The 12,764-nt window shown below is 41.5% G+C and overlaps 1 protein-coding gene across 1 annotated transcript in view; it reads left to right on the forward strand.

Annotated features, from left to right (window-relative positions):
• wls (Wnt ligand secretion mediator) overlaps window positions 1-12,764 on the forward strand; it is a 77,556-nt gene that overhangs the window by 53,263 nt on the left and 11,529 nt on the right. Inside the window, exon 10 of the mRNA XM_068037265.1 lies at window positions 3,892-3,975. Coding sequence (XP_067893366.1) covers window positions 3,892-3,975 — 84 coding nt within the window. The remainder of the gene's footprint in view (window positions 1-3,891; window positions 3,976-12,764) is intronic.

The raw sequence follows: 12,764 nt of genomic DNA on the forward strand, positions 1-12,764 counted from the left end.
CCTAGTCCAGATCTTTTAGCCATGGTTCTAACACTGGCCCCTGGTGCATCGCTGGTTATATCCCTCTCTAGTCTGCAAATGTCTTTTTAACCATTAATGTGTTTTGTCCTTTTAGCCATCTTCCCATCTATGCATTTTTTTATTCGCTCATGGGATGTGAGTTTTGCTGTGATGGCTAGGATTTATTGCTCATTCCTAATTGTCCTTGAGAAGGACATATTCCCTTTAACACCATGTGTATTAATTTTATCAAGCCTCATATGTGGCACCTTCCCTAACACCTTTTTTGAAAATCCAGATCCACTGCATTTCTTTTCTCCAGTACACACTTCTTTCCTCCAAGAATGCTATCAAATTTGTCAAACATGACATTCTTTTCACAAATCTATGTACGTAATTAAGATGTCTTTCTAAGTAATTTAATTTAATCCTGTATTATGGTCTCTAGAAACTTACTCACTGTCAATGTTAAGCTGACTAGTCTACAGCTACTTTAGTTACTCCTGTCTCTTTTACCCCACTCCACCGGGGAACAAAGGTGCTGTATTGCCAGCTCTCTCATCCTAGTGTTAGATAGTTGTTTGCCGTGAATTTCTCATCTTGTTCTCTCACCTCCAGCTCCTGGAATGAATCCAACCTAATTAAATAGAGGAGGAATGGTCTTGACCCTTTTTATCCTGATCTTTACTAAGGAATTTAAATGACCGTGGTCCAATTACCAATGAGCTATGGACACTTTGGGCCACTGCACTAAAACTGCATCCAGTATTGATTTAATGTTACTAGGGATTGCAGGAATGTGTAGCAGCAACAGGAGTTGGAGACATGGGTGGGTAGGAGGCAGGGGGAGCCCTGTGGTTGAGAAGAATGCTCACTCAAAGTGAAGTGGGAGGTGGAAGAAGAGTGTTGGCATAAACCATGGGTGGAAAAGTGCCTGATTGAACTGCAAGGGGTTGAAAAGAGGAGAGAGAAGAGATTGGGTGAATAGTGTCAGCATATACTAGGGGTGGAACATAAATTTGGAAGGGGTGGAGTGTTTCTGTGAATTGAGAGGGTGTTGGATCCCATTAGTTGCACAAAGAGAGACAAAGTCCGACTGTAGCTTTAAGAAACTTTATTACAGTACTTAATTGTTACGTCTTCAGAAAACTTAACAATGAACTGAACTAAACTGCACTAAACTAAAAGCTACACACACAGACTGAACTAACCCACCTTTCGTGCCAAATCCAGCCTTATTATAGTTATTCATACAAATCAGTAACACCTACTCTTTGTTCCCAATTGGTTTACTGACCCCTGCAGTTTCATCTTGTCAAAGCCTGATTGGTGTCCTGTCTTAGCAATTTGTTTTAACTTCTTACTCCAGTTTCCCATCCCCTTATCTCCTTGTGAACCGTTAGGCTGACTGTTATACAAAGGGTTATTATTAAGCAGTATACAGCTGTCCTGATAGTTTCTGTTTGTTAGTCTGCTTTTGCTGATAAGCTGCCTCTGCAGCTCACTTTAAATGTTCCCATTGTTCTATCCCCATAGTTCTGTTCCCACAGAGGGGAAGGAGGAAGTTTTTGGAGAATTTTTAATTAAAATCACGAAATTTGTAATTTATAAAAAAAAAATTAGCTCAATGCGCCATTTTTAACATTTAAAAATGGAAATTTTCCAGTGGATGATTATCCTGAAACCAACCATTCTTGAAATGCACCACCAGTTGGAGTGGTAGAACAATAGTGAATGAGAGCAGCTTTTTTTATTAATAGTATTAGCTATCCCTCGCAGGCAAGGATGATTGTCTTCCATGAGTCTGAAGATGGCTGATGAAGCCGATTTGGGATCTACAGACTTTATGGCATGTAGGGCATTTGTTGTCATGTGGGATGTCTGGCCGTGTATTATTATTATTTCAGTGAATGTGTACAATTATAAATTTTGGCCAAAAGGAACCCAGCAAATGTCAAAAGAGCAAAGAGTGAAATGGGAGGAATGGTGTGACCATAGCTGGGGGGGGGGGGGGGGGAAGGTATTGGTGCAGGGGAGTAGCAAGAGATATAGTGTGGAGGGAGGCTAGACAAGAGATGGTGTTGTGTGAGTGACCCAATTTTTCACAGCCCTCACTTGAGTGGCACTATTGAACATAGCGCCAACTAGCTTGCAGATGAGGACTGATTAAAGATATGTATTTCTCTATTCACATATTTGGGCGCAAAGATTCAGCTTGGGCAGTAGTGCAAACTGGGCAGCATCGCAACAGCTGCCTATTATGCCCTGCACAATATTCTATTCCATTCCATTCCATTGACTACTGGCTAATGAAAGGGCTGAGAGGGGTGGGTATCGAGAGCATACAGGTGGAAATTGACTCCTTGTCTGTGGATGATACTAAGCAGTAGCAGGTAGACAATGAGGTGGGTCTAGGATGAATCCTTGAGTGTCTGGAGATAGCTGTGCAGGGCTGGGAAGCAAAGCTATTATTGGAGGTACTTTGGATAGGTTAAAGTAAAACCAAACAAGCAAGTCCCACTTAGCTGGATAATTGAGGTGAGGCACTGGAGGAGGGTGGTGTGGTTTGCTCATTTGAAGGCTGCAGGGAGGACCAGGAGGGAAAATGCACATGGGTCATTGTTACGACCAGGTGACAATGGGGTCTAGGGATTCCCTTTCAGCCTTTGCCTGGTTTAACCGTAACTGGGTTTAATTTCAAAAACAGTTTTTTTTAGCTCCCGCCCAATGAATCCTTGTTCACTGCTCTCCAATTGTAAGACAAAGAAATTGACCAGACAAGTTTTCTTCGATTTAAACAAGAAAGGTGGAAGTTTATTAACCTTAAAACTAATTTGGTTAAAATGACTACGAATACGTGGCGTGACCACACTAACATGCATACGCGATAAACACTGGCAGGTAGAGACAGAAAAGTAGAAAGAATGAATGGGAAAAGTTTGAAGCAATAGCTGGGGTTTATTTACTGTCGTTTTGAGTTTTGATTGCAGGTAAATGTTGCCATTTAGTTGGGGTCCAATACATGCTTCAAAACTTGTTTTGATGTAGCAGTCTTTTCTCTTTTGAGGTTCAAGTGACTTAGGTGGATCTGGGGATTCATGAGAGAGAGAGAGAGAGAGACACAGACACAGACACAGACACAGACACAGACACAGACACAGACACAGACACAGACACAGAGACACAATGACTTCTCCCAGGTTTAGTTGCCGTCTGACCCAAACCGTGCTGTCAATGCTTCAAAAACAACCTGGGCCAGCAGATTAAGCTGTTTGAACAAACCCCCGCGTTTCTGGATTCACCATCTTAGCAGACACCCTGGAATGCTGGCTTTCTTGCACATTCAATGTCTGCTCATCAGAATCTATTTGGGTTAACTGGATCAGGGAGCTGTTCTATTGTCTCCAGGCACTATCTCTTAGTATGCAAATGTTTTTCAGCCACTGCTGATCTCTTTAAACAAGTCATTTCTTCATTCCAGCAACAGTTTAAAATTAATGTTCATATGATGAAATTAATATGCCTCATTCTTGGCAGGTGGGATCTTCATGATGGTCGTAGTTAATAGAGAACGCCATTTGTGACTTTGATTAGGGTCATTTTAGTGCTGCAGGAGGAGTAGAAATCTGATTGGAAAGTTCAACAGGAAGTTGCAAGGGCAGTGGTGTGGATTTTTGAGAAACAATTAACAAGGACTTTGGAGAGGAAAGGGGGTCTGGAGGTGGGCTGAGGATGAGTATTTTTGAGGGGCTGGGGGTGATGACTGCAGTTTTGAAATGGATGGGGAACAGTACCCAAAGAGAGAAAACCACTTACAATGTCAGCTAGCATATTATCAGTTCGTGATAACTTTAGAGATTTGGCTGACCACATTTTGCCTTTTTTTTTCAGGGGCTTATCTTTCGGTTCAAGTTCCTGATGCTTGTCACACTGACATGTGCAGCCATGACTATTGTATTCTTCATTATAAGTCAGGTAAACAATAACCCACAAAGTTAACCTGTTTTTCAGATACTGTCTGATCTTTTGTTGATTTCTAAAACTGTTTTAATGTTGAGTAAATGAAGACCAGATGCATGTTGATCACCCATGAGCAGTCAGCGCTTAGACCAACTAGTGGAAACCAGTTGGGGCAGCAATTAAAGTGAAATGGGGAACTTACCCACTCTCGCATCCAGATCTGATCGGCTGCAAGACTAGATCGCAGGCAGCAAAGACAGGCTGATGTGGTCCTCTTTCAATATGCTGGTCGGGCTCTGATGACCTCATTAGGGCTCGATGTACAATTTCAACCTGAGGTCTAATCAGCTTTCTCACCAAGCCAAATCTGCCTGAAGCTAGATCGAGGGCCAGAAGAGGCCCAGGTAGGTAAACATAAAATAAAAAAGTAAGCTTCTTCATGGAATAGGAGTACTCCTCCAGGCCCCACAAGCAAACCTTGGACCTACCTTTCCCTTTTTCCACTTCCCCAATCATATCTGGAGACCTCTCCTGTCGTGCTGGGGGACAGAGTCGTCACCTTTTTGGGGGCTGTTGGTCAGCTTTTGCCAGTTTTCAAGGTTAGCCTGTATATGATTGCAGTGGATGAATCCTGTTGAAAACTGCTATAATTTGTTTGATTTCCAATGATCTGCACTGTGTCTCTCAACTCGCTACAGGATTTTACCAGAGATGAAGAACTATACAAAAACACAAGAAATAGGAGCAGAAGTAGACCATATGACCCATCGAGTCTGCTCCGCCATTCAATACGATCATGGCTGATCTTAGGCTTCAATTCCACTTTCCTGCCCACTCCCCATATCACTTGATTCCCTGCTAAACCAAAAATCTATCTATCCCAGCCTTAAATATATTCAATGATGGAGCATCCACAGCCCTCTGGGGTAAAGAATTCCAAAGATTCACAACCCTTTGAGTGAAGTAATTTCTTCTCATCATCTCAGTCCTGAATGATTGGCCCCTTATCCTGAGACTGTGTCCCCGTGTTCTAGATTCCCTCACCAGTGGGAACAGTTTCTCAGCTTCTACCCTATCAGACCCTTTCAGAATCTTGTATGTCTCAATTAGATCGCTTCTCATTCTTCTAAACTCGAGAGAATTTAGGCCCAATTTACTTGGCCTCTCATCACAGGACAACCCCCTCATCCCAAGGACCAATTTAATACATCTTCACTGCACTGCCTCCCAGGGCAAGTATATTAGTTCTTAAATGTGGAGACCAAAACTGCACACCGTATTCTAGGTGCAGTCTCACCAAAGCCCTGTACAATTTTAGTAAGACTTCTTTATTCCTGTACTCCAATCCCCTTTCAGTAAAGGCCAGCATGCCATTTGCCTTCCTAATAGCCTGCTGCACCTGCATGCTAACTTTGTGCGTTCCTTGTATGGGTACCACCAAATCTCTCTGAACGTCGCCATTTACCAGTTTCACACCATTTTTAAAAAAAAAAATATTCTGCTTTTCCATTTCTATGACCAAAGTGAACAACTTCACACTTCCCTACATTTTACTCCATTTGCCATCTTGTTGGCCACTCACTTAACCTGTCTATATCTCTTTGCAGCCTCTCTACATCTTCCCCACAGCTTATCTTTCCACTGAGCTTTGTATCATCAGCAAACTTAGATACATTAGTATCTGTCTCTTCAATCGATCAATCAATCTCAGAATTGTTACAGCGCAGAAGGAGGTCATTCGGCCCATCGTGTCTGCACCCCATCTAAGTCATTAATATAGAGTGTAAATAGCTGAGGCCCTAGCACTGATCCTTGCGGCACCCCACTATTCACTGCCTGCCAGCCTGAAAATGATTCATTTATGTCCACTCTCTGCTTCCTGTCTGTAAACCAATCCTCGAACCACGCTAATATATTGCCCCCAACAACGTGAGCCCTTATCTTGCCTATTCTTTTATGTGGCACCTTATCGAATGCCTTTTGAAAATCCAGATATACTACATCTACTGGTTCCCCTTTATCTACCCTACTAGTTATGTCCTCAAAAAATGCTAAATTTGTCAAACAGGATCTCCCTTTACTAAAACCACACTGACTTGTTCTAATCATACTATGCTTTTCCAAGTGCAATGTTAAGACTTCTTTAATAGTTTCCTGCATCTTCCCAACGATGTTAGGCTAACTGGCCTGTAGTTCCCTGTTTTCTTTCTCTACCTCCTTTCTTGAAAAGCAGTGTAACATTTGCTATAGTTGTAGCAAGAAATCTGAAATACTTGGATTATTTCTAATGGGGCAGAAAAGGTTAAGAGTAGATTTAAGAGACATTTTAAAAAAATTTTTGAAGGAGTTTAAAATTGAGGGTGAGCAGGGGAAAAACTATTTCCACTAGTTGAGGACTTGGTGATAAGGGCTCATCAGTTTAATGTCACTGAGAGTGAAGGGAGAATTATAAAACAACTTATATTTATATAACATCTTAAACATAATAAAACATCCCAAAGTGCTTCACAGGAGTATTATAAAACAAAGTATCACTGAGCCACAAAAGGAGATATTGGGTCAGATGACCAAAAGCCTGGTCAAAGAGGTAGGTTTTAAGGAGTTTTTTTAAGGGGGAAAGTGAGGTCGAGATGTGTGCTGAAAGTATTCCAGAGCTTGGGGCTGAGGCAACTGAGGGCGTGGCCACCAATGAGGGAGCAATTAAAATCAGAGATGCACAAGAAACCAGAATTAGAGGAGTGCAGATATCTTGCAGGGTTGTGGGGCTGGAAGAGATTAGAGATCGGGAAGGGCAAGGACATGGAGGGATTTGAAAACAAAGATGAGAAATTTAAATCAAGACATTGTTTGACTGGAAGCTAATGCAGGTCAACGAGCACAAGGTTGATATGGGAACAGGACTTGGTGCGAGTTAAGACACGGGCAGCATAAATTTGGCTGACCTCAAGTTTACAGAGAGTGGAATGTGGGAGACGAGCCAGGAGTGCGTTGGAATCGTCAAGTCTAGAGTTTGTAGTATAAGGGTTTGAAAGGGTTAATGTTTGAGACAGTGTAAGAAATCATGAGAGAGAGACTTGAAGGAGAAGCAGCATGGCTTCAGTAGAGTAAAGCATACTTGTGTAAAGCCAGATATAGTTCTCTAATATGTAATAAACTAGTTATTGTTAAAACTTACCAAAGACTCAGTAATCTTTCCTAGCTAGACTAGCCAAACATACAATATGGTGAACAGCAGTGGTTCTTGACAGACAACACCTAGAAAATTTTGAAACGACGGTTGGAAAGTCAGACCTGAGAAAAATGGCACCAAAACTGCAGAACTCGAAGAGGCTGTGAGGAACTCCAGAGCTGCTCCTTGGATGAAGTGGTTGCACAGAGAATCAGGAGGTTAGCTTGCAGAGGCATTCAGGCTGCACCACAGAGGCGTGGTGATCTGTGGGAAAAAATATCCCCGTCCAGCGATCACAGGCTTTGAGTCAGAGAACCAAGCACTGGTCGGGAATCTGGTGAGCAAACCTTTTTTTTAAAAAAAAAAAGTAGAAAATTGTTCTTGGCAGCACTGGGAAAACTAAATCCCTAGCAAGGGTGGATCTGAGGTTGGTGCCATTACACATAGCAACCGCAAGGCAGAGAAAAATAAGGAAAAAAAAGCAGCTACAAATGCTCGATACTTCAGGTGAAGGAAGTGAAGAGATTATTGATATGACGCCGCAAAGCTGCATTTAAGAAATAAATACCTAGTCCAACAGAGAGATTTCCCAGGGAAAAACAGTGACCATAGCAGGAGTCGGTGTGAGGCTGAGCAGCACTGGAAAACTTGCAATACTGGAGGGAAAGCTATCTAGAAAGTTTAGGAAAGCCATGGATCTTAAACTTACACTACCAGAGAGGTTTGGACACATGGAAGGACCAAATCAAACTCAAAACTGGGGGTAACTTTGGAGAAAAAGATTTTTGAGATACCGGATTGCTTCAAAATTTGACAGCAAGTCTGAAGCAGAACAAGTCAATACATTACTTTATTCCGTAGGTGCAATAGCAGATGATATTGCAAAACAGGACATTAATGAGATATCAGATGCATTTTGAAGAAGTCTTAAAAGCCTTTGATGTTGCTTCTTGGGTTGAAATAATTAAGATTCTAAAAAGGGCCAAATTCAACAGAAGGGTCCAGAAACCAGGTGAACCTGGTTTTATTAATGACTCTTAAAGGCCACTTGAAGGATGCAAATATGGAGACCTTAAATCAGAATTAATAAAAGACTGCATTGTAGTAGGTATTGCTGAATAATCGCTATCAGATCTATTGCAGTCTAAGGAAGACCTCCCCCTAGACAAAGCAATACAGCTGGTGAGACAAGCAGAGGTCTGTAAGCAAAACAGAACAATCCTGAGAGGTGAAGAAAAACCTTGGTTCAGGAAACCTCCAGCGACCGTACTGTTCCATAAGTACTGGATTTTAAAAGAAGCACCAGAAAAGAAGGTACGCTTGGAAGGGAAAGTGCAAGATGCCATGAAACCTTGCCAGTGCTGTGGCGCCAAAAAGACCCACAGGCACAAACAGTGTCTTGCAAACAAAGTAGAATGCTTTCACTGCGAGAAAGTTAGCCATTTTGGGAAGATGTGCTAAAGTAAAACCTCTACTTTCACAGGTTCTAAAGGAAAGGTCTTCATGCATAGAGCTATTAATGAAGTTGAACAATCTCCATCAGAAGAGAAATCAGAAAACTTCTTTGGTGAGATCAATGACCCTAATCATGCATTTTGGACTGCAGATATGTCAACAGACATATCGCCAACATTAAACTGGACACTGGAGCTAGTGTGATGATTTTATCAGACAATGAACCATGGTTATTAACCAACAGAAACTCTGTTACATGGTCCAGAAGGGATTGAACTGAAAGTCAACTGAAAGCTACAGGCAACACTCCAGTACAAGGGAAAGCAGATATTGGAAACAGTGTATATCCTATAGAATCGAGAATTTTCTCTTAAGTAGCTGAGCGTGTATAGACCTTCATCTTATCAGGAAATTGGAAGAAATTAAGCAGCAAGAATCTAGGAGTCACTTCAAAAAAGCCTTTCCAAAGTTATTTACTGGTCTAGGAAAATTTAAGACCAAATATATTATTACTTTGCAAAAAGATGCCAAATCTGTGTGTCTTTTCACGCCTTGGAAAATACCATACCCACAGATGAAGCCAAGTCCAACTTCAGCTAAAAGAGATGACCAGTTTGGGAGTCATTTCTCTGCCAATGAGCCTACAGAGTGGTGCATTGGAATGGTTCCAGTTCCTAAACCTAATGGTACTCTTCACATTTGTGTAGACTCAACTTAAGGCTGTAGCTAAAGAAATCCATCCGATGTCCTCAGTAGACGAAAGCTTGGCAAAGGTATCCAAAAGTACCGTGTTCACAAAGTTCGACACTAATAGTGGTGTTTGGCAAGTCCCATTCAATGAGAAGTCAAGATTATTGACAACCCTCATTACTCCATTCGGATGATTTTGTTTTAAACGCTTACCAATCGGTATAACATCAGCACCGGAAATATTACAAAGAACTATATCAAACATTCTACAGGGCCCTTTTAAAGGGGTAATATGTCTTGGGGAATCCGTCGAAGAACATGACCTGAGGATTAGAGCAGTTTTGAATCATTTACAAGAAACACTTAATAGTGTGTGAATTCTCAAGCGTCTATTCGTTTCCTAGGGCACATTGTTAGTAGCAAGGGCATAATGGCAGACCCACAAAAGATGAGAGCCATTAGTGAATTCTTAATTTCTACTTCTATCCAAGGTCTTCAGTGATTCCTTGGAATGGTTAATCAGTTGGCAAAATTTCTGCCCAATCTAGTGCAAGTTACTGAACCCTTAACACAACTATTAAGGAAAGCTCACCAATGGTATTGGGATGCACATCCGGTGCAGGATCAAGGAAATGCTAATTTTGCTAGAAATCTTAGTGCATTATAACCCCTCACTACTGACCACAATTGTAGCAGATGCTCTCATCTACAGGGTATGGGGCAGTCCTTTTTCAAGAACAGCCAGATGAGTGTCGCAGGTCAGTTTATTCGTCTCGAGCATTGTCTGAGACTGAGGAGAGGTATGCTATCATAGAGAAAGAAGCTGTTGCAGTCACATGGGCTTGCGAAAAGTTCTGATTATGTCATTGGCTTAAAGGTTGTCATAAAGACAGACCACAAACCCCTAGTTTCCTTACTTGATGAAAAGGAACTCGCAAGAATGCATCTGAGAATCCAGAGATTCTGGTTGAGGCTAATGAGATTCACGTGTGAAACTGTATATGTACAGGGCAAGCAGCAAATGACAGCAGATGCATTGTCCACAGCTACTGTTGACCATCCTACACAACAGGATGTTAAATTCATTCACGAAATTGAGTCATATTCTCAGTTCACTGCCTCACAATGGCCAGCAAGCTTAAGAAAAGCTCCAAGAAATTAGACATGCGCAGATGCAAGATGAGGAATAGTACGGTGATGAAAATCATCTTTGAATACAGAAAGCACTTTACTATTGTGGATGATTTGCTGGTGATTCCATTCTCATTCCGGGAAGACATCTTGGAGAAAATACACCAGGGCCACAAGGGTATCACGAAATGCAGAGCACTGGCTCAGTTGTCCATGTGGTGGCTGGAAATATTGAGAGATTCAGAAGAAATTATTTCTTATTGCCAGATATGCACAGACCAGATCAGAGGGAACCCTTTACCATGACCCAATTTACAACCAGAATGTCTGGGGATTGATTTATTCATGTTTAATGGAAAATCCTACCTGATATTTTTTCAGGTGGATCGAAGTCAAATGTTTGTACACAATGACTACGGAGACAGTCATTTGAGTTTTAATAGCGATCTTTACAACTCATGGTATACCTGACCAAATTGTTTCTACAATTTGCAAATGACTACTTTATGGACTTTGCTGAAACATGTGGATTTGTGCATCTTACATTTTCCCCTAGATAACCTCAATCAAATGGTGAAGCTGAAAGAGGAGTCAGAAGTATCAAAGCAATGTTAACGAAGAATGAAGATTTTCAAACTGCACTCTAAACAGATCTACTCCATTGCTATGTGGATTAGCATTATCAGAACTGTTGATGGGAAGGAAGCTCAGAACACAACTTCCCATCCTACCCAAAAAGTTATGTCCAGGGCTAGAAGTCCAGGATTATCAGAGTTCAAGACGGAGCAAAGTCTTTTCGAGACTTATGACAGAAGATATTGTACCAGGAACCTACCCAAGCTAATGAAATGAGACAAGGTATGGGTATGAGACCAAGGCAGAGAAGGAGTAATCGTCCAGGGAGATGATAATCAACTGAGATCTTACTTAATACTTACTTCAGAAGGTACTATATAATGGGAGAAATCTTTATTTCTGTTCATCAAATTTGTCAATCAGTCATATGTTTGGATGTAATTAAAAACAAGAAATGCTGGAAATACTCAGCAGGTCTGGTAGCATCTGTGGAGAGAGAAGCAGAGTTAGCGTTTCAGGTCAGTGACCCTTCTTCAGAACTGACCTGAAACATTAACTCTGCTTCTCTCTCCACAGATGCTGCCAGACCTGCTGAGTATTTCCAGCATTTCTATTTATTTCAGATACTGCATCCGCAGTATTTAGCTTTTATTTATATGTTTGGATGAACCAGATGTTGAACCTGAAATTCAGAGAGCACTACGCACCTCAATGAAGGCCGACCAAGTCAAGAAACAAGAGTTCAGAGAAAGACTGCTGATCTTCCAAGTCTGACAGCATGATCAAGGAGAGTTGTGAAGCCTCCTGACATTTTAATCTGTGATGTCAGAGACTTTGGGGGGGGGGGGGGGAATATGGGATAGTATGTAAAAGTCAAAATGAATGTACAAAAATATATATGGACAAAGACTTGGAAGATGTCATCAGGGTTTGAAAGGGCTAATGTTTGGGACAGCGTGAATAATATTTCCCGCTATGATGTAAGAGATCACATGAGAGACAGACTTGGAGAGAAGCAGCATGGCATCAGTGGAGTAAGACATACTTGTGTAAAGCAGTATAAAGTTCTCTAATATGTAATAAACTAGTTATTGTTAAAATCTTACCGAAGACTCAGTACTCTCTCCTAGCTAGACTAGCCAAACAAACAACCGAGGTAACAAAGGCATGAATGAGGGTTTCAGCAGCAGATGACCAGCAACGGGAGTGATGTTATGGGGGTGGAAATAGGTGGTCTTGGTGATGGCACAAGTAGGAGGTTGAAAGTTCCTCTCAAGGTCAAATGTGACACCAAGGTTGCAAACAGACTGGCTTAATCTCAGACTGTTGCCAGGAAGAAGGATGGGGTCAGTAGCTGAAGAACAGAATTTGGAGCAGGGACTGAAAACAATGGCTTCAGTCTTTCCAATATTTAATTGGAGGAAATTTCTGACCATCCAATAATGGATGCCAGATAAGCAGTGTCAATGCACAAATAGCAATTTAGCAATAGTGGAGGAGTCGAGAGAAGTGGTGGTGAAGTAGAGCTGAGAGTTTTCACATATGCTGATGATAAACACAGTGCTTTCAGATGGTGTTTCAGAGGGGCAGCACGTAGATGAGAATTAGGTTGCAGGGCCAAGGATAGATCCTTGGGGTACAACAGAACTAACAGTGTGGGAGCAGGAAGAGAAGCCACTGCAAGTGATCCTCTGGCTATAATTAGATAGATAAGCATGGAGAAATCTCTGTATTTAGAGAGTTGTTGGAACATAGAATGATCTCAGTGACAAAGCATTCTATC

Source organism: Heterodontus francisci, chromosome 8, assembly GCF_036365525.1.
Source record: "Heterodontus francisci isolate sHetFra1 chromosome 8, sHetFra1.hap1, whole genome shotgun sequence".
Classification (NCBI taxonomy): Eukaryota; Metazoa; Chordata; class Chondrichthyes; order Heterodontiformes; family Heterodontidae; genus Heterodontus; species Heterodontus francisci.